Below are 24,590 nucleotides of genomic sequence, written 5' to 3' on the forward strand. Positions count from 1 at the left end.
AACTGTTTGTTCTTAAACTTTGAAAATACAATTCACCTGGAAGTAGACACCCAGCATGGGAAATTTCAGTCCAAACGGTAAACGTTTGGTAAACTTATAAGCAACTGAAAATCAGGTCTGCTAATTGAAGGTGTCAGACAGAACTTAACTAATGGTGGTGCCACCCATGCCACCTGCAATGGCCAATCCATTTGTAAATGCCATTTTGCTAAGCTCTTTGCTCCAATAATGTCTGTGGTAAGGAGTTCCATAGCCCAAATATGGATTATGTAAACAATTTTCTCTAATCAGTGTTATATGTTCAGACTTTCAATATAATTGAATGTTCCCTTGTCCGTGTGTTGTGAGACACAGTAAATATAAATGCCTGATCTACTTTCTTTATTGACAAAAACAACTAGGAGTATTTGTGGCACCTTAGGGACTAACACATTTATTTGGGCATAAGCTTTTGTGGGCTAAAACCTACTTCATCAGATGCACGGAGTGGAAAATACAGTAGGCAGGTACATACACAGTGCATGAAAAGATGGGAGTTGCCTTACCAAGTGTGGGGTCAGTGCTAAGGAGACAATTCAATTAAAGTGGAAGTGGGTTATTTTCAACAGTAGAATACCAGGGGAGGAAATATCACTTTTGTAGTGGTAATGAGGCCAATGTAATCAGGGTGGCCCATTTCAAACAGTTGACAAAAAGGTGTGAGTAATAGTAGGGGGAAATTAATACAGGGAAATTAGTTTTTGTAGTAACTTATCCACTCCCAGTCTTTATTCAGGCCTAATTTGATGGTTTCCAGTTTGCAAATTAATTCCAGCTCTGCAGTTTCTCGTTGGAGTCTGTTTTTGAGGTTTTTTGGTTGAAGAATTGCCACTTTTAAGTCTGTTATTGAGTGACCAGGGAGACTGAAGTGTTCTCCGACTGGTTTTTGAATGTTATAATTCTTGACATCTCATTTGTGTCCATTTATTCTTTTGTGTAGAGACTGTCTGGTTTGGCCAATGTACATGGCACAGGGGCATTGCTGGCACATATCACATTGGTAGATGTGCAGGTGAACGAGCCCCTGATGGCGTGGCTGATGTGCTTAGGTCCTATGATGGTGTCCCATGAATAGATATGCGGAGAGAGTTGGCAATGGGGATTGTTGCAGGGATCGGTTCCTGGGTTAGTGTTTGTGTTGTGTGGTGTGTCGTTGCTGGTGAGTATTTGTTTCAGGTTGGGGGGCTGTCTGTAAGTGAGGACTGGCCTGTCTCACAAGGTCTGTGAGAGTGAGGGATCATCTTTCAGGATAGATTGTAGATCCTTGATGATGCGCTGGAGAGGTTTTAGTTGGGGGCTATAAGTGACAGCTAGTGGCGATCTGTTACTTTCTTTGTTGGGCCTTTCTTGTAGTAGGGGACTTCTGGGTAGCCTTCTGCTTCTGTCCATCTGGTTCTTCACTTCACCAGGTGTGTATTGTAGTTAACTGTACAGGTTTTTAGTAAAAGTTGTCCACTTTCTTGACTGTGGAATTGTGGAATTCTAGTTATGTAATAAACTCTTCCAATAGAATCCCCATCTTTCCTTCCAAGTTTTCTGTCTAATGTTTTCCTCCCAATCAGTTAGCTTCAGCTTTGGGGAATTAGCCCCTTTGAAAAATAAGTGTCTATAGATATTACTGGTTGGGAACTGTTCTCTGTTTGTCCATTTGAAAGTTATCAGTTCCATTGTTTATTTTCCTCTCCTCTATCATATACTCCCTTATTTGTCTCTTCTCTAAACTAAACAGTCCCAGACTTTTCAGTCTGTCCACATCCCACAGCCTCCCCAATTCTCATAGCCTGTCTCAGAAATCCCCTTTCTATCTGCTATTTCCTTTATAGAGACTGAGTGACCACAACTGAGAGCGTGTTCAGAGCAGCCTATTCTCAATCCCATTTCTTAGGTATGCGAACATTGTCTTGCTTTTGGCCACTACTGCAAATGAACAAATGTTTTCGTGGAGCTTCTATTAATGATGCCCAGGTCTTTTCCCTGAGGTGTGTTCTAGCTGGAATGTTTCCCCTGGTACATGTCTTGGCAAAGCTTTGGTTTTTTTCACTCTCAGATTTTGAGCAACGGGCTAAATAGGGAACTCCCTACAGCATGAGTTCTCTAGCCTGGGATTCATTGCATTGAGGAATAATTATGGATAACCAGTATCCACACTCCGGTTTCCTGCTGGTGCCTATTAAGGATTCCCAGACCACAATGTGTAGGAATTACTGATAAATGGAGGACCATAAAATATGGAATTGGCATTAGTAGGGTCAGTGTTTCATAATTCATTTATCTGAATAATGAAAATGTCATTTTCAGTATGTGAAGAGCAATGAATCTTCTTCAACCATGTTCTACAACAGCCACCAATAGTGCATGTAGTCTCTCATATTAACATTGTCTCTCCACCCAGGCATTTGTACTGTTACCATCACCCTAGAGCCTGGGCACATACAGAAAGTCTGGTGAACGTACGGTACATGCAGGAGACACCGTTCTACCTCAGAGTTGGACACCTTCTCCCCTACTCCATGTCAGATTCCAATACAACCGACTTCACCAACCCCTCCACCTTCATCCTGCTGGGCATTCCTGGCCTGGAGGTGGCCCATGTCTGGATCTCCATCCCCTTCTGTGCCATATATGTCATAGCCATCTTGGGGAACCTCACCATCCTGTCCATCGTAAAGATGGAGCCAAGCCTCCATGTGCCCATGTACTATTTCCTGTGTATGCTGGCCATCACTGACCTGGTCCTGTCTACATCCATCCTGCCCAAAACGCTGAGCATCTTCTGGTTCAATTCCAGGGAGATTGATTTCAGTGCCTGCCTCACCCAGATGTACTTCCTTCACTGCTTTTTAGTAATGGAGTCTGGGTTCTTCGTGGCCATGGCTTTGGATCGCTATGTGGCCATCTGTGATCCCCTGAGACATTCCACCATCCTGACAAACCCTGTGGTGGCGAACATCGGTGTGGCTGTAGTACTGCGTGGTGGCATGATCATACTGCCTTCTTTCCTCCTGGCAAGGCAATGGCCATATTGCAGAGCCAACATCATTCCCCACACGCACTGTGAACACATGGCTGTGTTGAAGCTGGCCTGCGCTGACACCCGTGTCAGTAGTTACTTCGGCTTCTTTGTGTTATTCTTTGCGATGGGTCTGGATGTGATTTATATCGCCGGGTCCTATATCCAGATCCTGAGGGCTGTCTTCAGCCTCCCCACAAAGGACGCCCGGCTCAAGACTTTTGGGACCTGCGGCTCCCACCTCTGCGCCATCTTAGCCTTTTATATCCCAGCTCTCTTCTCCTTCCTCACGTACCGTTTTGGCCACAATGTGCCCCTACATTTCCATGTTCTCATTGGCAATGTGTACCTCCTGGTGCCCCCCATGATAAACCCTATTATCTATGGTGTGAGGATCAAACAGATCCGGGACAGGCTTCTCCGGCTCATTACTCATAAAGGGACAAAAATTGTCTCTTGGTGCTCTGGCTCTCAGACCAAGTTCTGTCCAGATATTGGTAGTGAGTTGGTGCTGGGTCCACTTCCCTGAATCACTTACTGATCAGTGAGAGACATTAAATCATTTCCTGACCTTGGTCTGCTTTGTCAGCGTGACAAACTGGGGAATGGGTCTGTGTACAACTCATTAACTCATAGAGTTGCCACCTTGTTAATTTCTGGTAACTGGACCCCTGATGTCCTGCCCCCTGCCCTGCCTCTCCCTCCAATGCCCAGTTTCTGCTCCACATCTCATCTCAAGGCTCCACCCACTTCTGTGCTTTTCACCGCAAGGCGCTGACCCTCTCGCTCACTCCTCTTCTCCCCCCGTCACTCGCTGAGTCTCCCTCACCAGCTGAGTTCCCTCTGCTCTGGGGCTGAGAGAGGATCTGCTGCAGCCTGACAAGGAGCCTGCAGGGAGTGCAGCAGCAAGCAGTGCTGGGGCCGACAGGCCAGTCAGGAGTGGAGAGGGACACCAGGAAATCACGTAAAAGCAGCTGAGGGTTGGGAGCAGGGTTGAGTGGCTGGTGGGTGAGATTGTGCGTCATACAGCTTCTGGACCCTAAAACTTGGCCAAAAAGTCCTGAGTGAAAAGACAATTGTGTGCGTTATTTCTTTAGCTTTCAGATCCCATTTGTTACTCCCGGCTGGGAGCCTGTAGCAGGCAGGATCTATGCAATGATTATGGGCTGGGACCCCTTTGCCCTGAGCCAGGCCTTGGGGGCAGGGCAAGGGATCAGCTTTGAAGCTAGGAGGATAACAGCTGAGAGAGGTGGAAGGACAAGCCCCTGTGTTAGCTGGGAAGGCAGGATGCTGGGCAGAGGCCGGGGTGGTGTTGGTAGCTCACAGGGAGGGAGATAAATGGCACAGCTACCATTAGCCGGCTATTTGCACAAATACACAGCACCTTATCTGGAACTACAGGGCACCCATTGCCCAGGGGCTGAACCTGAACTGTGAAGCTGACTCTAACATTCGCTCTGAGTGACGCTTTTGATCACTACATCTACAATCTCTTTATCTGGCTGCTAGCAGTATGATCCCCATGTCATGGACTGAGTGAGCCATGCAGTGGCAAAGTGATTTACTCAAGGCCACACAATGAGTATGTGGTAGGGCTGAGAATAGGAACCATGAGTCCTGACCCCCCAACACCACTGCTCTGGCCATGAACTGGCATTGGTCCTATGATGCCAGTACATCATAACTTCAGACACAAAGATGATACATGCATATAAACAGGATAGTCATACCTAGGAAATCATAACTTTCCCATTGACACTTGACAGGACATTTTGTGCAGGATTTGTTACAATTGCATAACTGTAGTAGCAACAACGATTTCTTAGGAATGTGTATTTCTGCAATATAGGCCCTGTTCTTTCCAGATTCTGTGAGCAGGCCGTGCCTCATACCAGGCCTCTGATACAGGGGCTTATGTCTCTGGGTCTCTTCCTACTACAGCCACCACTATGCCAATCCTTGGGTCGTCTGCCAATTTTATCTACTGTGATTTTCTATTTCATTCCATGTCATTGATAAAAGTATTGAATAGCATCAGGCCTAGAACTGATCCCAGCAGAACCCCACTGGAAACACCCCCATTCCCTGACAATGGTCTACTGACAACTGCATTGTGAGATCTATCAATTAGCCAGTTTTTAGCCCATTTAACATGTGCTCTACTGATACTGTACACTGTTCATTTTTGTATCTGAATGTTTTCCTGTACTATGTTTAAGACAGAACTGTCCTGTATTTGCTTTTTATTTGGCTCTGCCACTTCCTGATTGCATACTTGTGGTTCTGAAGAAGAAGTGTGGTTGATCGGTCACTTCGTAACTCTAAGGTTCTACTGCAGATGCTGTTTACCACCCTTTTTGACTGATCAGAGATTGCATCAAGTGATCTGAGTACCTCACACTGCTTCTTTCCACACGCAGAACAAAAATATTTCTCAAACATATTTTCCTTTTCTGAAACATTAACAAATTTACTTTCTCTCTCTAGTAGTTGGCCTAAACATTTAACAGGATGTATTTTTCTTAATATACTTAATAACATCCTTTTTTTATCCTTAACCCTTCCAAACACAGATATTTTCCTGATACCTTTCACGTTCCTTATCAATTTTCATAAATTCCAATTTGTATTACTTGTTGTCTATTTCCCCATCCCCCGCATATGTTATATATTGCTTCTCTGTTGCTGCCCTCCCCTTGACAGTAAGCCAATTTTTAGACAAAGCTTTCCACCTCCTTAACTGTGGAATTGTGGCTTTTGCTATCTAATAAACTCTTCTTAAAGAACTCCTAAGTTTCATTACCATTTTTCTGTCCTAAATTTTCCTACCAATGAGTTTTGTTGGTAATTTGCCTCAGCTTTGAGGAATTAGCTCTTTTGAAGCATTAAGTATCTATATCTATTCCTAGCTGGGAACTATTCTCTGTTTCTCCATTTGAATGTAATCCTTTCCATTCTTTTTCCACTCTCAGATTTTGAGCAATCGGGTGAATGGGGAACTCCCCACAGTATGGAATTTCTAGCCTGGGTTTCATTGCATTAAGGAACAATGATGGATAACCAATATCCACACTCCTGTTGCCTGCTGGTACCTCTTAAGGTTATCCACACCATAACATGTAGGAATTATTGACACATGGAGCACCATCAATTCTGGAATTGGTATTAGTAGGGTCAGTTGTTCATAATTCATTTATCTAAATAATGAACATGTCATTTTTAGTGTGTGAAGAGCCACCAATCAGCTTCACCCATGAGAACAGCCTCCAGTAGTGCATGTAGTGTCTCATATTAACATTGTCTCTCCATCCAGGCATTTGTACTGCGACCATCACCCTAGACCCTGGGCACATACAGGAAGTCAGGGGAACGTACGGTACATGCAGGAGTTACTGTTCTGCGAAAGAGTTGGACACCTTCTCCCCTACTCCATGTCAGATTCCAACACAACCAATTTCACCAACCCCTCCACCTTCATCCTGCTGGGCATTCCTGGCCTGGATGCAGCCAATGTCTGCATCTTTTGCACCATGTATGCCATAGCCATTTTTGAGAACTTCACCATCCTGTTCATTGTGAAGATGGACCCAAGCCTCCATGGACCCATGTACTATTTCCTCTACATGCTGGCTGTCACCGACCTGGTCCTGTCTACGTCCATCCTGCTCAAAACACTGAGCATCTTCTTGTTCAATTCCAGGGAGATCGATTTCAGTGCCTGCCTCACCCAGATGTACTTCATTCACTTGTTCTCAGTGATGGAGTCTGGGATCTTCATGACCATCGCTTTGGATTGCTGTGTGGGCATCTATGATCCCCTGAGCCATTCTGCCACCCTGACAAAGCCCATGGTGGCCAAAATTGTCCCGGACATAGTGCTACATGGTGGCATTCTCATACTGCCCTATACCTTCCTGGCGAGGTGGTGGACATATTGTAGAACAAACATCATCCCCCACTCATACTGTGAGCACAGGGCTGTGGTGAAGCTGGCCTGCATTGACACCCACATCAGTAGTTATTATGGTCTCTCGGTGGCAATTTGGGTGACTGGTCTGGATGTGATTTTTATTGCCATGTCCTATATCCAGATCCTCAGGGCCATCTTCAGCCTCCCCACAAAGGGCGCCCGGCTAAAGAATTTTGGGACCTGCTGCTCCCAGCTCTGCACCATCTTAACCTTTTACATCCCAGTTATCTTCTCCTCCCTCACGTACCATTTTGGCCACAGTGTGGACCTGCAATTCTATGTTTTCATGGCCAGTGTGTACCTCCTGGTGTCCCCCCATGCTAAACCCCATCACCTACGGGCTAAGGACCAAACAGACCCGGGAGAGGCTGCTCCGGCACTTTACTCATACAGGGAATAATGTCTTTTCCTGGTGCTCTGGCTGTCAGACAGAGCTCTGTGCAGAGCTGGCTGGTGATATGGTGCTGGACCCTCTTCCCTGAATCACTGACTGGACAGTCAAATAGACATTAAACACTTTCCTGACCTTGCCCTGCTGTCTCAGCATGACAAACTGAGGAACTGGTCTTTGTACAACTCTGTAACTCATAGGGTTGCCATCATTCTAATTGATGGCAACTGGAGCCCTGAGACCTGCCTCTGCCCCGCTTCTTTCCCCTGCTCCACATCTTCCCTCAAGGCCCCACCCATTTTTGCACCTCTTTGCTCGAGTCTCCACAGCCTTCTCCATTTCTTCCCTCCAGACCCATCCCTCTTCTCCCCTCACCACGCCACTCATTGGATAATCTCCACCTTCCTCCCACACCTGGGCTCCTTCTGCTCCATGTCTGGGAAGGGAGCTGCTGCAGCCTGACAAGGAGCCTGGCTGCAGGTAGGAGGTGGCCACAGCTGAGCAGAGGCTGCCGTGGGTTAATGACCCAATGCCTCTCTCCGCCCCGCAGTAACCAGATACTGCCAGGTCCCCTTTTTGACCAGAATTTCTGGTTGAAATCTGGGTACCTGTAAACCCTTAATGGCACCTGGAGACAGAAGCCAAAAACACGACTGTCCGGGCAAAACCCAGATCGGTGGAAACCTTATTAACTCACGTTTGATTGTATGATCTGCCTGTATCCTTATGTCTTTGGGCTTTTACTTTACTCTTCGCTCATACTCCTCATAGTCAGGGACAGGAGGCTGGGGCACAGGCATGTATCTATACATAGGTTGGTCAAAGTAACTGCATTCTAGATAAAGCCAGTTTCCCCCAACTTCTCTGCAGAGGGGTTGGTGTGGAAGAAGTGGATCCTCCTCAGAAGAGGCAACACAAAGAGAAGGGGTTGGTCCAGCCCTTTAAAAACAGAGACTGAATGAGCCAGAAGAAGCAGGGGAGAGGCACACAGGCAGCAGAGGGGACTTTTTGGTTGCAGGGCTATGGCTGAAGCAGAGAGACAGACTCCAGCTGGAGGAGAAGCCAGGAGTTTCAGGAGGTGGCCGGAAAACCCAGAGGGCTCTGACAAAATGTCAAAGAATGCTTCAGGTGGTGAGGACACAGATGCAAGGAATGGCGTACAGGTGTTGTATTGTGCTTACCTGGATCTTGGTTTCTCCTGTGCTGTCTAAAGTAGAGGAATTGTTTTAGCAACCACTTTTGCAAGGCCTGGGTGTGTTTGTTTTAGGACTCATGTACCCCAAAAGAGAGAAACTGGAAACAGAGTGTGCCGAAGGGGGAGCTCTGGGAACATGTGCTGAAGCAATTGGAGAGTCTGCGGGAGCTGAGCCAAAACTAGTCTCAGGGCCTTGGCATGCAGGTCTCCACTTCCAGAGGGAGGCACTAGAGCGGACGCTGCACTCCAGAGTGGGTGTAGAAACGCAGAGCCAGACACAGGTCCTGAATGCTGCTCCGACTCAAAAGCACATGGGTCCAGTGTGTGGGACCCAAACATATCTGCCTGGTAGGTGTCGAGCTGCGGGAGCTTAAGCGAGGCTGTGACAGGAAACCTGGTGCTGCTACACGGATGCTAGGGGACTGTGTGTGGAAGGGGAGTGGGGCTGGGTGGGGAGGTGTCCACAAATTGTTCTCTTCACCCAAACATTGCTCCTCTGCCCTTGGTGTTTCTGCAAGTGGTCTGGTTTCTGGACTGATCCAGCCAGAATCCCTGAAGGAAATGTTTCCTGAACCAGACAGTGCTGGTTTCGGGTCAAGGAGATGATTTGTCTCTCCCTTGGGTAGTGGTCCTCAGAACAGCCTCCCTCTCTCTGCCACTTGTAATGTACATACAATGCTAGGGGCCAGTTACAAACACTTAAGGGGCTGTTATTCCATCAATTTCAGTGGCAATTGCAGGTGTAGCGCTGTGATCGCTGCCTCTGAGAGCTGATCTGGCTGGGCATGAAGGCAGTGTGCATTACTCTGGTTATTAATCCACGTAAATCTACCCTGGCCATTACCATCAAGCAACCTGCAGTTGCAAACTGGGCAGGTGGCAGCTTCATAGACAGGGCTGGAGGCTGCTCAAAAGATGTGGGCACTCGTACAGCAGCAGCTGCTGCCCTGTTCCCGTCTGCAGCCTTTGTGGGGATTTCTTGGCAGCAGGCTTGCTACAAAGCTGCAGATCTACAGAACAAGGAGGACCCCAGCTCCCGTTGATGGAAGCAAAATGTCAGGGCTGAGGAAGGGTGAGGAACTCTGGGCTGACATTTTCAGTGAACATAAGAATGGCCAGACTGGGTCAGACCAAAGGTCCATCCAGCCTAGTCTCCTGTCTACCGACAGTGGCCAATGGCAGGTGCCCCAGAGGGAGTGAACCTAATAGGTAATGATCAAGTGATCTCTCTCCTGCCATCCATCTCCACCCTCTGACAAACAGAGGCTAGGGACACCATTCCTTACCCATCCTGGCTAATAGCCATTAATGGACTTAACCTCCATGAATTTATCCAGTTCTCTTTTAAACCCTGTTATAGCCCTAGCCTTCACAACCTCCTCAGGCAAGGAGTTCCACAGGTTGACTGTGTGCTGTGTGAATAAATACATCCTTTTATTTGTTTTAAACCTGATGCCTATTAATTTCATTTGATGGCCCCTAGTTTTTATATTATGGGAACAAGTAAATAACTTTTCCTTATTCACTTTCTCCACATCACTCATGATTTTATATACTTCTATCATATTCCCCTTTAGTCTCCTCTTTTCCAAGCTGAAAAGTCCTAGCCTCTTTAACCTCTCCTCATATGGGATCCGTTCCAAATCCCTAATCATTTTAGTTGCCCTTCTATGAACCTTTTCTAGTGCCAGTATATCTTTTTTGAGATGAGGAGACCACATCTGTACGCAGTATTCAAGATGTGGGCATACCATGGATTTATATAAGGGCAATAAGATCATCTCTGTCTTATTCTCTACCCCTTTTTTAATGATTCCTAACATCCTGTTTGCTCATGGTCTCCAGCAGCTGGTCCGAATCAAGGGGTAGCACAAGATCACATATATTGAACCCAGCAAGTGCCCTCATCAGCTGTGTCAGTTTTGGCAGCTTTCAGGCTGGGGACACATTACTAGAGTGAAAGACCAGGAATTCTGAAGTGGGCACACTGAGGAATGCCACTACAAGGCCAGTGATCATGTTTGTGCCAAACTTCGGTGGCACAATATGACTGCCACTGCGCGAATATACAACCTGATCACCTCAACCCCTTTCCAGAAATTGATCCGGACAGCACTTGGTTTTCAAGGAGGCTACGTTCCTTTGACATTTGCCATGAAGATGATGATGATGATGGTGACTGACCAGATGAATAGCTTCCCAGATGCTGTGACAAAAGGTCTGTTGATCCAGTGATGTGTGTTAGGGTGAGGTCGACAAACAGAAAGTTCAGGTGACTTTCACTAAACAAGGAAAGTTATAGGGACATTTTCAGGGGGTCACGTATTGCACATGTGATGGGTAGCAGGGAAAACACTCTTTCCTTTTCTTTTTCTCTGTATCTTGGCTTGCTTTCCTCCTGTGGTACAGAGCAGAATGCAGTCTTTTTCAGAACATGGGTGTATGTCTTATATAAAAATACAAAATTAGATCTCAGAGAGCTGTAGTTCTATAGATATATTGCTCTGACACACTGTACCCCAAAGTAACACCCTGACAACCCCAAATTCACCACTGTTATATAATTGCAACAAAGCTTGTACACAATATGTCATGTGAGGTGTCGATGGAAAGGTTATGGTTTGCTGAAGATGATTATCCTATCTGTATTCATGTCTCATTTTTGTATATGAAGTTACGAATATTGACTATGTACCTGTATATCAGATGTGTTTGCTTCTGTTGTAAGTCCCACAAGATAGTTTACATCTGGTCTAGCCAGCACATTGGGAATGGACTATTCAAGTTTATGGCCCGTCAATGAACACAGTGGGCCATGGAAGAAGCTCATCCACACATGATGGACTTTTCTGAAGATGTTCTAGCTAGAATATGGGTAACAGCCCCTGTTATGACTCATTGAAACATGCAGGGCATGTGACCAGCTCCTGTGACACTGGACTCCATCTTGCCCCTGAACATCTCCACTAACTGTGCTAGGATCTTTGTTTGGGACAATGAAGTTCCCTCTGTATGGCAGAAGCTATGAAAGGGAGAACAAGCGTCACCAGTTGGTCTCACTCCCCCCACAATGGAACACCTGAAAACACAGCTAGAGGAAAAAGGCTTTGACTGATGAGGGTGAAAAGGAGAAATCCCAGAGTGTTTATGGAAGATTGGTGAACTGTTGGAACCATCAGGATGAGACACTGCTTGATTCAAATCCTGTCTAGCTTATAGAACTCAGATTACAATTTTGCTTTATTTCTTAGATAATCTACTTTGAGCTGTATGCTATTACTTAGAATCACTTAAATCTATCTTTCAGTAGTTAATATCTCTGTTTTTTTACCAAAAACAATTTTTTGTTTGAAGTGTGAAGGGAAAACTGTTCCGGGGCTGGTACATTCTCCTCTCCACTTTGAAGGAGGGACAGACTGGGTAATAAACTTACACTGGTCAGGTTTCTGACCAGGACAATATGGTACAGTTCTGAGATCCTAGGCTGGGGATATGGGGGAAATTGGCTGGAGCCTCTTTATTGTTGACCCCTGAGTGACTGCCAAAAACATTCATGTAATTCTGCTGGGTGTGTACCTTCCTGAGAATGTTTGTGTGAGTGCAGGACCTGCAGGGGTTAGCAGCTTTTCACATTATCACTTTGTGAGAGGGTGCCCAGACTGGTATGCCAGAGGGCTCAGCGGTACTCCAGTTCCAGGATGCACCCTGGGGAAGTCCGTCACAGTGGTGCATCAAGCAGTGTGAAATGCACAACTTGTTGTTCTGAGAGAGATTTGCACTTGATACACTGGTGTGGAGATTTTAAGTGAGATGTTAAGTGTGGTGGCTGGAGGTCAGTCAAAGAGGTTACCAGTTTGTTCCTTCCTGTTTCTTATTTTGGGAAAGGGAAGTAGGGACAGAAAAGCAGTAAGATGAGGGAAAATAGTGAAACAATTGTGAAATTGGAGCTATTCAGATTTCAGGCAGTAGAAAAAGAAAAATAGCATCGGAAAATTTTGGAGCTAAAGCAGAGAGACGCTGCCAGAGAGGAGGCTGACCACAGGAGGGCTATGGAACTAAAACAACAAGAAACTGAGAAGAAAGAGAGAGACTGGAAACACCAATTGGACTAGCTGGAAAAGTAGAACCAGAACCTTCCCACTGCACTGATTCCCACCTCTCCAAAAATCCACAAATGGGAACAGCTGTGTCCTGCATGCAATGAGGCAGGTGATATTGCTGAATACTTCACTACCTTTGAAAGCCTTTGTGTGTTTCATAAGATTCATAAATATACACTTGGACTGAGATGGAAATAGGAGACAGACTTTTTGAAAGTCTCTGGGTGAAGATAAAAGGGGTAAAAACCAAGGATGCTGTCATGTGTGATAGGGCAGGACAAGGAGCCGAGGGAGAGTGATAGAGGGGAGATATATAATCCCTAGGCTAATTAAGGCGTGGTTCCCTGTAGACTAGGGAGGGTTGCTACAGGTTAATTGGAGCACCTGTAGTCAATGAAGACCCCTGCCACGAATCTAATAAAAAACCCTGCTTCAGGCAGACAGGGTGGTGTGAGGAAGGAGAAAGGACTGGAGTTTGGAGGTGTGTTGCTGACAATTGAAAGGTCATAGAAATGGAGGAAGGGAGACCCTTCCCCAGCACCAATGACTGAGGGTAACCCTACCCAAGAGGGAAGAGGGTAATAAACTCGCAGGGGTTGAGAGGGGCTGGGGCTCAGAGTGAGGAGCAAACTCAGACCCCTCCCCCGCTTCCCTCCTCTACCACCTTCTTGGGCCATGAGCGAGGCCCTTTGTGCCCCAAGAGCAGGGGCAAGGGGTGGTGTCCTAGTCCCCCTACCAGGAAAAGCCTGGGACCCATCATACAAATATCAGCCATTTTACCACACATGGAAGGGGTCTGCTGCACACCACCTAACCAGAAAGAGCCTTTTCTTTTGAAATAACTAAGAAAATCATCCAAAGCACAGGACTTGGTGGTGATGGGGGACTTCAACTACTCAGACATCTGTTGAGGAAATAGCAGGGAACAGATTATCCAAAAAGTTCTTGGAATGAGTTGGAGACAATTTTTTTTTATTTCAGAAGGTGGAGAAAGCTAGTAGGGGAGAAGCTGTTCTACATTTGTTTTTGACAAATAGGGAGGAACTGATTTAGAATTTGAAAGTGGAAGGCACCTTGGGTGAAAGTGATCATGAAAGAGTTCATGATTCTAAGGAATGGTAGGAGGGAGAAAAGCAACATAAAGCTTATGCTCTAATAAATTTGTTAGTCTCTAAGGTGCCACAAGTACTCCTGTTCTTCTTTTTGCGGATACAGACTAACACGGCTGCTACTCTGAAACCTGTCATAAAGATACTGGATTTCAAGAAGGCAGACTTTAGCAAACTCAGGGAGTTGGTAAGTAAAATCCCATGGGAAGCAAGTCGAAGGGGAAAAACAATTGAAGACAGTTAGCAGTTTGTTAAAGGGACATTATTAAGGGCAGCAGAGCAAACTATCCCACTGCATAGGAAAAAGTAGATGGTATGGCAAGCCTATCACATCTAAATCAAGGATAGATCCCGCTCTAGGGAGCATAGGGAGGTGTGTCCCAGAGGGGAGCCCAGAGAAGGGTGATGGAATCTTAGAAACCAGTGAGGGGGTGGTTGAGAATTCCATTAACTCTGCAACTGGAGGCAACACCACCTCCGGAAGTGCAGGTGGTGTACTGCCTGCAAGTTACAAAACTGTCCAGGTGATTAGCTGTGAGTCCTTCACAGCTGAGCAGGGGATAGATCCCATGCTATAGAGCATAGCGGTATATGTCCTAGAGCAGGGTCCAGAAAGCAAGGGGTCCAGAGAAGGAAACTGGGGGAGGAATAGTGGGAGAAAAGGAATATCTCCTCACTCATCACATGGAGGAGGATGGCCAGGGTAGATTGGATGATTCAGTGTCTGTGCACCCAGGAACCCAGGCTTTGAGAGAGAACTGTGTAACTGACCTCCCAGAGGGGATCAGTCCAAGAACTGACCTCTCGGGGGCAGAGAGGGGGATTTCAGAGAGTACCCCAATCCAAGTCCTGACTTTTCAGGACTTTGTCCCTGACGTGCTTGTGAAAACTAACTCTGTCTCTTTAAGACATGATATAGACCATACTGAATAGACAGTGGTTTGTGAAAATGCTAATGACCCTTCAAATGGAGGGGAGGAGGTAATTCCTTCTGATGGTAAGACACCAAAAGCAGTTTTGAAAGAGCTACTGGGAGAAGACACACCTTTTAGCCCAGAGAGCACAGATCACAACTCTCTAGGAAACGGGGTGTGGGGGATGGCGGAGGTCCCAGTACTGGGAGTGGGATCACAGGGAAAAAAATGAGTAGGGGATTATTTGCATGGGCATAACCCTGGGGTTGGAAGCAGCTCCACAGAGGGCTAGCCAACATGCAAAGTCCCCTTACATCCTAACCTCACCAGACCTTGGCATATCAATACCCTGAAGATGACCTTAGACTGAGATCCCTACTGAAGGGGACATCGAGGAGAAAGGAAAACGAGTAATTTAATACATGGTAAGGTTCAGGGAGGTGTTGAAAAGACACAATGGGTATTGAACAAACCAAACTGTTCAAGCAGAAGATGTGGTATAATAAAAATACTTGGAAACGCCTACCTGTGATAAAAGATTTGCTGTGATTGTTAAATCTCACAATGCAAAGTTTGTTGTTAATATTAGAACTTTCTTATAATTTATAACAAAGAATTTGGTACTGATGGTAAATCCTATGAAAAGGTGTAACACGCATGATGTGTGGGGAAGATTTTGGACATGCTAGGAATAGTAAACAAGAAGCAATGTGAGAATTCTGCTTCTCAGCTAACTCCTGTAAACAGGCTCAAAGCTTTTCACAACAGGGAAACCATAATAAACCTGGTCTGCTGTGTGGAAGGGGAGACTGAGGCACACCTCCTCAAGGCATTGATGAATAACTGTATTGAGTTATCACCAGCTGGAAAAGCACAATGCTTAACAAAGCTACACAGATAGAAAGAGAGGTTTTGTAGAAGTAGTGACCCAGAGAAGGCACACTTGTTGACTTTCATTTGAGATCACTAGGCTGCTGTATAAAGTGTTAAAAGGTACACAGAACTTTGCAAGAACACCTGTGGGTAACACTACAATGTTTGCAATACTTGAGAGTTGTATGGTCAAAAGCTAAAGAGGGTCTTGGGCACATTGTCTCCACATTACGCAGTGACTAATACTCCTGCAGTAAACTAAGGGGGGAGGTGTAACATTCTGTTCCTCAAAGCAACACCCGGGCACGCTCATATTTACCATGGTTATGTGATTATGATGTGTTTTGTACAACATATGTCATGTAAGCTATCAATGGGAAAGTTATAATTTGCTGAATGTGATTACCCTATTTGTATGTGAGTATCATTTTTGTATCTAAAGTTATGTATAGTGACTATGTACCAGTATTTGAAGTGTGTTTGCTCCTGGGTAACACCCACAAGGTACTTTACATCCACTCTAGCCAACACATTCTGGATGAACCAGCCAAGGTAACGCCCATTAAGAAACAGAATAGGCTTTAAAAGAAGCGTATCCCCACCTGATGGACTTTCCTATGAATGTTCTAGCCAGGATATGGGCAATGGCATCTGCTATGACTCATTGAAGCAGGCAAGGGCATGTGACCAGCTCATGTGACACTGGACTCCGTCTTGTGCCCACATTTTTCCACTAACTGCGCTGGGGACTTTTGCTTGGAAAAATGAAGTTCCCTTCACATGGCAGAAGCTGTAACAGGGGGAAGCAACATCATCTCTTGGCCTCACTCCCTCCACAACTAAACACCCAGAACCACCTTAGAAACAAGAACTGAACTGTTGCTGTGGTCCCAGGCTGAAGGGGGTTCTAGCCTGTGTATGGAAGATTGGCGGACTGTTTGTTCCATCAGGGTGACACACTCCTTGTATATTGCGTAGATTGTAATTTTGTTTTTTTCATAGGTAACTAACTTTGATCTGTCGTCTTTCTGTGTCGTTAATAAATCTGGTTTATATATTTTTACCTAATACAGTGTGTGATTTGAAATGCAAAAGGAAAATCTGCTCAGGAACAGGGCCTGGTGCATTGTCCTCTCCACATTGAGGGGGGGCGGACGAGGTAATACACTTACACTGGTCAGGAATTTGACTAGGGCAAGACGGTACAGCTCTGGGGTCCTAGGCTGGGGAGCTGGGGGAAGTGGCTAGAGCCTCTCTATTGTTGGTTCATGAGTGGCTAGTGAAAGCTTTCTTGTAACCACAGCTGGGTGTGTCCCTGCCTGTGTATGGCTGTGTAAATGCAAGACCTGGAGACGATTGCAGCTTGTCAGAGCTTCCCAATATGAGAGGGGGCCCAGATTAGTATGTCAGAGGGGTCAGTGGTACCCCAGTTCCAGGTTACACCCAGGGGAAATCCCTCACACCCACAGCACGAACAGCCCCTGCTAGATCATAAGTGGATTTCCCTTTTGTAATGTGCTCAATTATTGATGGAGAGACAGTGGTTACGGCAGGGAAATCAGGACTCCTTGGTTCTGTCTGTCATTCTCTGTGTGACCTCGGTCAAGTCACTCTCCCTGTGAATCAGTTTACCTATCTGTAAAATGGGGATAGGTTCATAGAGACTTTCCTTTGCTAGGTGTTTTGACGATCCTTCAGTGAAAGGTGCTGCACAGTACGGTGATAGTTACTGATGAGAATTACAGATCTCTGATCCCTTAGCAACAACCCCGGGTGTCTGCAGAAAGTGTTTGTGTCTCAGGCATCTTTCTCCAGATTTCTCTGTCTACTCTCTACACTTCCCTCCTGTGCATTTACAGGGTATCAGACCCTATGGAGATCTCGGCATTATCCTGAGGTTTTGTACTAATCAACTATAATTTTTAAATATGCACAAAGCAGCCAATTCATGTGTGACTAAGCAGAGAGCCCGAGTGCTCTCATCTCCCTTTGGGAAAGTCCCTTAATTACTGTTTACTCCTAAAGGTGGATAAAGAACACAGAAGCGCAGACAGGCTGGTCTCCAGCCAGTTTGCATTCAGATGCCGCTTCTCCAGTAGATGCTGAGCTTAACCCCCTGGGATTGCACACAGCTATATTATGAATACTGCACACCCCTGTGTCGGCTTTCGGCGTGGGATGTTGCTGCAGATGCTGGGGTGAGAGAGGTGTTGGACACGGCTACCTGAGGGGGATTCCCAGGGAAGACACTTCCATCTCAGAATTCACAGGTACCCATCTCTAGTTGAGGAGCTCACCTGCTTGACAAACCCAGTGAAATGTGGGCATGATGAGATAGAGAGTAAGTCTGTGGTCCTTTTCTCTCTGTGCAGCCATTAAAAACCCTATGGCCCTTGCCACAGGGGATGAATTTTCTCCAATATCATTGGCCTAAATGTCCCTCTTTGCTATGCCCACCCCAGCTCAAGGCCTCCAGCCCCAAAGTGGCTGCATTTCAGTGACACAGTGGATCCTTCAGGAGGAAAGGTGTTAATAGATGTAGAAAACAAAAGTCAAATTCTGAAGCTATAGCCTGTAGTTTGCTTAGGCCTCACTGAAGGGGGGAGAGGGGGCTGTTACTTGACTTTGACTTTTATCTGCTGGAATAATTATAAAATTTTGTCAACATGGGCAAGACACATTTTCTCCTAGCTTCATTTCAGATGTCAACTGAACTGTTATGCCTGAATTTTTCAAAAAACAATTCAGCCAGAAGCAGATATACTGCATGGGGAATTTCAGTCCGAATGGTTAAAGTTTGGCAAACTTATAAGCAACTGAAAATCAGGTCTCCTAATTGAAGGTGTCAGACAGCCTTAACTAACCGTGATGCCAACAGCACCCCCTACAAGGGCCAATCCATTTGTGAATGACATTCAGCTAAGCTCTTTGCTCCAACAATGTCTGTGGCAAGGAGTTCCACAGGCAAAATGTGATTTAAGCAAACAGTTTTCTTTTAGCAGTGTTATATGTTCAGACTTTCAATGTAATTGAATGTCCCCTTGTTCATGTGTTATGAAACACAGTGAATATAAATGTCTGATCTACTTTCTTTATCAATAGATTCATATAGTTTCAGACTTGAAGGGACCATTAGGTCACCCAATCTGACCTCCTGCATTGCACAAGCCATTACATTTGACCCAGTTACCCCAGGGTTGAGCCCAATGACTTGTATGTGACTGAGGTATATATAGGGTTAGAAGGGATCACAAGGGTCATCTGGTCTAACCCCTTGCCAGGAGCTGAACCATCCCAGACAGGTAACTATCCAGCCTACTTATGAAACTCTCCATCGAAGGAGCTTCCACAACCTGTCGTGGCATCTGGTCCATTGTCCTACTGCTCTTACTGTTAGGAAGTTTTCCCTGAGGTTTAATCGAAATCTGTTTTCCTGTACTTTGAACCTTTTGCCTCTTGTCCTGCCCTCTGTGGCAAGAGACAACATTTCTCCATCTTTTTTATGGCAGCCTTTCAAATATTTGAAGACTGCTACCATGTTCCCTCTCAATCTCCTCTTTTCCAAACTGTTATGGGTCCGCCTAGCCGAGAGCCAATAACAGCCAGACAGGGATAAGGAAAAAAAGGTTGCTTTATTCTGCAGAAGAAAGGAGAGCTTTGCACCTTGGTACAAAAACTCTAACTCATACAAAAAGCCAAAGATCTTTTATACACTCAAACACAGGCCCTGGTCGTGTTAACATTTGATTGGTGGTTAACAGACCCGGTAGTTTTGCTATCTGGTCAGTGAAAACCGGCTTGGGACCAGCTCCAACTACCTCAAGGCCTTGAAAGGGAAGACAGTTGAAAAGTTCAGGCTCCTGTGTACTTGAGGTGTCTGCTTCCCCAATGGCCGCTGGCTGACATAATGGCTACTAGCTGTTAAGTGGGGTCGCTGCTGACTGTCACAAAACTAAACATACCCAGTTCTTCTGCCTTTGATCATACATAGCTGGACCACTTGTCATAATATCATTAAATTTAACATGGCAGGAAAAACACCACATCTGCCCGACACTTAGCATTTAATTTCAGAAACGAGAACTACACAAAAATGAGGAGGCTAGTTAAACGGAAGTTAAAAGGTACAGCTAAAGTGAAATCCCTTCAAGCTGCATGGAAACTTTTTAAAGACACCATAACAGAGGCTTAACTTAAATGTATCCCCCAAATTAAAAAAAAACATAGTAAGAGAACCAAAAAAGTGCCACTGTGGATAAACAATAACCTAAAAGAAAAACAGTGAGAGGCAAAAAGGAAATCTTTAAAATGTGGAAGTTAAATCCTAGTGAGGAAAAGAGAAAGGAGCATAAACTCTGGAAAATGAAGTAAAAAAAATATAATTAGGAAAGCTAAAAAAGAATTTGAAGAACAGCTAGCCAAAGATTCAAAAAGTAATAGCAAAAAAAAAATGTTAAATACCAGGAAGCCTGCTAAATAACCAGTGGTGCCCCTAGATGATCGAGATGCTAAAGGAGCAGTGAAGGACGACAAGGCCATTGCAGAGAAACTAAATGAATTCTTTGCATAGGTCTTCACAGCTGAGGATGTGAGGGAAATTCACAAATCTGAGCCATTCTTTATAGGTGACAGATGTGAAGAACTGTCCGAGACAGAGGAGTCATTAGAGGAGGTTTTGGAACAAATTGATAAACTAAACAGCAATAAGTCACCAGGACCAGGTGGGATTCACCCAGGAGTTCTGAAGGAATGTGAAATTGCAGAACTACTAACTGTCGTCTGTAACCTACCGTTTAAATCGGCGTCTGTACCAGATGACTGGAGGATAGCTAATGTCGTGCCAATTTTTAAAAAGGGCTCCAGAGGTGATCCCGGCAATTACAGGCCAGGAAGCCTGACTTCAGTACCTGGCAAAGTGGTTGAAATGATAGTTAAGAAAAAAATGGTCAGACACAGAGATAAACGTAATTCTGGGGGGAAGAGTCAACATGGGTTTTGTAAAGGGAAATCACGCCTCAGCTGGAGGTCAACACAGTTTGTCCTAAAGGTTAATCTCCCTCATTGCTAAACATTGGGTCTTTAATTCCAACTGGAATTTGTCTGACTTCAGCTTCCTGCCTTGCTCTGCCTTTCTTGGCTAGACTAAAGTGACCGTTATTACTATTTAAGATAAATAAATGAAGGTCTTTGAGTGTATCACTGTCTGGCATCTTTTCCAGGCTCAATTCATTTTTGTGGCTCTTTTCTGCACCCTCTCCAATGTTTCAACAACCATTTTGAAATGTGGGCCCCAGGACTAGATGCAGTCGGTTTCACCAATGCCATGTGCAGAGGTAAAATCCTTCCCCTGCTCCAACTCACCACTCCCCTGTTTATGCATCCAAGGATCACATCACCCTTTTGGCCACAGCACTGCACTGGGAGCTCACAACGATTTCGTTGTCCACAATGACCCCTAAATCCTTTTCCAGGTCCCTGCTCTCCATAATACAATGCCCTAGTCTATAGGTCGGGCCTGCATTACCTGTTCTGAGAGGATCACTTTGCATTCGAGTGTATTAAAACATTTTGTTTGCATGGGCCCAGCTCACCGAATGCCCCACATCAGTCAATGTACCTGCTCTGGCCTCCTCATTGTACACATTCTGCCAATGTTTAGGTCATCTGCTAATTTTATCTGCATTGATTTTCTATTTGCTTCCAGATCCTTGATTAAAATATTGAATAGCATCAGGCCTAGAACTGATCCCTGCAGAAACCCACCAGAAACAGCCCAATTCACTGACAATGGCCCATTGACAACTCCTTTCTGAGACCTATCAGTTAGCCAGTTTTTAGTCCATTTAACATGTGCTCTACTGATCTTGTGTAGTGTTTATTTTTTTATCTGAATTTTTTCCCTTACTAAATCAAATGACTCAGAGAAATCGAAGTCTATTGCATCTATGCGGTTCCCTTGATCAACCAAATGTGTTCTCTCATTAAAAGATGAAATCAGGTTTATTTGACAAGACCTGTTTTCCATAAACCCAGTCGTTGACTGACATTAATTATATTCCTAGACTTTTTTTAACTAATCCCAGACCAGCTTCCACAGTTTCCTAATCTTGTCAAATCTTTTTTAAAGCTTTCCCTTTATGTTTAATAGTTTAAATTTAACACAGCACTGTGCTATTTATGCTTTTTCATATATATATATTTCATCACCTCATGTGATATGAGTACTTCATACTGCTTCTTTCCAAATGCAGAACAAAAATATTTCTTGAACACCTCTGCCTTTTCTGCAACATTAACAATTTTCTTTTCTCTCTCTAGGAATTGGCCAAAACCTTTTCTAGGCTTTCTTTTCTTCTTAATATAATTAATAACCTCTTTTTTTGATCCTTAGCCCTGCCACGCACGGATTTCTGCCTAATAGCTTTCACATTACTTATCAATTTTCATAAATTCCAATTTGTATCATTTGTTATCTATTTCCCCTTTTTTCAATTTGTTATGTGTTGCTCACCCCCCACCCCCAGCCCCAATTACTGCCTTCACTTTGCCACTGAACCAGGTTTTTAGCCAAAGTTTTCCACTTTCTCGGCTGTGGTATTGTGGGGTTTTAGCTATCTAATAAACTTAAAGAACTCCCAAGTTTCATTCCCATTTTTCTGTCTAAATTTAACCTCCCAATTAGTTTTATTGATATGTTGCCTAAACTTTGCGGAATTGGTCCCTTTGAAGCACCAAGTGTCTGTACATATTACTGGTTGGGAACTCTTCTCTATTTTTTCCATTTGAATGTCATTAGTTCATTTGTTTATTTTCCTCTCCTCTATCATAAGCCCCCTTATTTTTCTCTTCTCTAAACTAAACAGTCCCAGACTTTTCAGTCCGCATATGACAGCCTCCCCCATTCTCACAGCCTGTCTCAGAAACCAACTTTCTATCTGCTCTATCCTTTATAGAGACTGAGTGACTAAAACTGAGCACATGTCCAGAGCAGCTTATTGTCCATCTCTTCCCTTAGGCATATGAACATCGTCTTTGTTTGGCTACTGCTACGAATGAGCAGGTGTTTCCGTGGAGTTGCTATCAATGACGCCCAGGTCTTTTCCCTGAGCTAAGCTCTAGTTGGAATGCATCCCCTGGCACATGTCTTTGCAAAAAAAAAAATTTTTTTTCTCACTCTCAGATGCAGAACAACTGGGTGAATGAGGAACTACTTACACTATGGACTCTCTAGCCTGGGTTTCATTGCATTAAGGATCAATGATGGATAACCAGGATCCACACTTGTGTTTCCAGCTGGTGCCTATTAATATTTCCCACACCATGATGTGCAGGAATTATTGATGCATGGAGCACCATGAAGTATGTAATTGGCATTAGTAGGGCCAGTTGTTCATAATTAATTGGTCTGAAGAAGGAAAATATCAGTTTTCAGTGTGTGAGGAGCGACCAATATGCTTCACCCATGAGAACAGCCCCGAGTCTCATATTAACACTGTCTCTTCATTCAGGTATTTGTCCTGTGATCATCACCCTAGACCCTGGGCACATGCAGGAAGTCAGGGGAACGTACGGTACATGCAGGAGACACCATTCTGCCTCAGAGTTGGACACTTTCTCCCCTAGTCCATGTCAGATTCAAACACAACCGACTTCACCAACCCCTCCACCTTCATCCTGCTGGGCATTCCTGGCCTGGAGGCAGCCCACGTCTGGATCTCCATCCCCTTCTGCACCATGTACACCATAGCCGTCTTGGGGAACTTCACCATCCTGCTCATCGTGAAGAGGGAGCCAAGCCTGCATAGGCCCATGTACTATTTCCTCTGTATGCTGGCCGTCACTGACATGGTCCTGTCCACGTCCATCCTGCCCAAAACACTGAGCATCTTCTGGTTCAATTCCAGGGAGATCAATTTCAGTGCCTGCCTCACCCAGATGTACTTCATTCACTGCTTCACAGGGATGGAGTCTGGGATCTTCGTAGCCATGGCTTTGGATCGCTGTGTGGCCATATGTGATCCCTTAAGGCATTCTACCATCCTGACAAACCCTGTGGTGGCCAAGATTGGCCTGGCTGTGGTGCTGCGCGGTGGCATATTTGTACTGCTCTATCCCTTCCTGGCTAGGCAGTGGCCTTATTGCAGAACCAACATCATCCCCCACACATACTGCGAGCACATAGCTGTCGTGAAGCAGGCCTGCGCTGACATTCGTGTCACTGTTTACTACGGCCTCTTTTTGATAGTCTCTGGGATGGGTCTGGATATGTTTTTTATCACCATGTCCTATATCCAGATCCTCAGAGCCATCTTCAGCCTCCCCACAAAGGACGCCCGGCTCAAGACTTTTGGGACCTGCATCTCCCACCTCTGTGCCATCTTAGCCTTTTATGCCCCAGCTCTCTTCTCCTTCCTCACGCAGCGGTTTGGCCACAATGTACCCCAGCATGTCCACGTTCTCATGGCCAACATGTACCTCCTGGTTCCTCCCATGCTAAACCCCATCATTTATGGGGTGAGGACCAAACAGATCCGAGACAGGCTGCTCCGGCTCTTCCCTCATAAAGGGACCTAACATTTTCTCCTGGTGCTCTGGCTCTCAGACCATACAGCTCCATACAGAACTGGCTGGTGACATGGTGCCAGACCCTCTTCCCTGAATCACTGACTGGATAGTCAGAGACATTAAACCCTTTCCTGACCTGAGTGTACTGGGGGATCAGTCTGTGTACAACTCATGAACTCATAGGGTTGCCATCTTTGTAATTGCTGGTAACTGGACCCCAGAGGCCCTGCCCCTTGTCTCACCTCTTCTGCTAAGGCTCCACCGCTGCTCTGCCTCTTTCCACACAAGGTGTCTCCCCTGTTGCTCGCTCTTCTTATCCCCTTCCCCTGTCACTTGTTGTATCATCACCACCTCCTCCGCCTCCCCAGCCACAAGGGAGCCCTTTCCGATTTTTTGGGGGAGGGGTATCAATTGTAACCATTAT

General features: G+C 45.3%; 2 protein-coding genes across 2 annotated transcripts; both read left to right on the forward strand.

The window, feature by feature from the left end:
- The first annotated feature begins 2,498 nt into the window (after positions 1-2,498).
- LOC128847139 (olfactory receptor 52R1-like) lies at positions 2,499-3,578 on the forward strand. Its single transcript, XM_054046527.1, has one exon. The coding sequence runs from the start codon at positions 2,499-2,501 to the stop codon at positions 3,576-3,578; it is 1,080 nt and encodes a 359-aa protein (XP_053902502.1).
- A 19,598-nt stretch (positions 3,579-23,176) lies between these two features.
- On the forward strand, positions 23,177-24,175 carry LOC128833073 (olfactory receptor 52E4-like). Its single transcript, XM_054020981.1, is given in 1 exon segment — positions 23,177-24,175. A coding segment is annotated over 1 exon segment (999 nt).
- The last annotated feature ends 415 nt before the right edge of the window (positions 24,176-24,590 follow it).

This window comes from Malaclemys terrapin, chromosome 1 (genome assembly GCF_027887155.1).
Source record: "Malaclemys terrapin pileata isolate rMalTer1 chromosome 1, rMalTer1.hap1, whole genome shotgun sequence".
NCBI classification, from domain to species: Eukaryota; Metazoa; Chordata; order Testudines; family Emydidae; genus Malaclemys; species Malaclemys terrapin.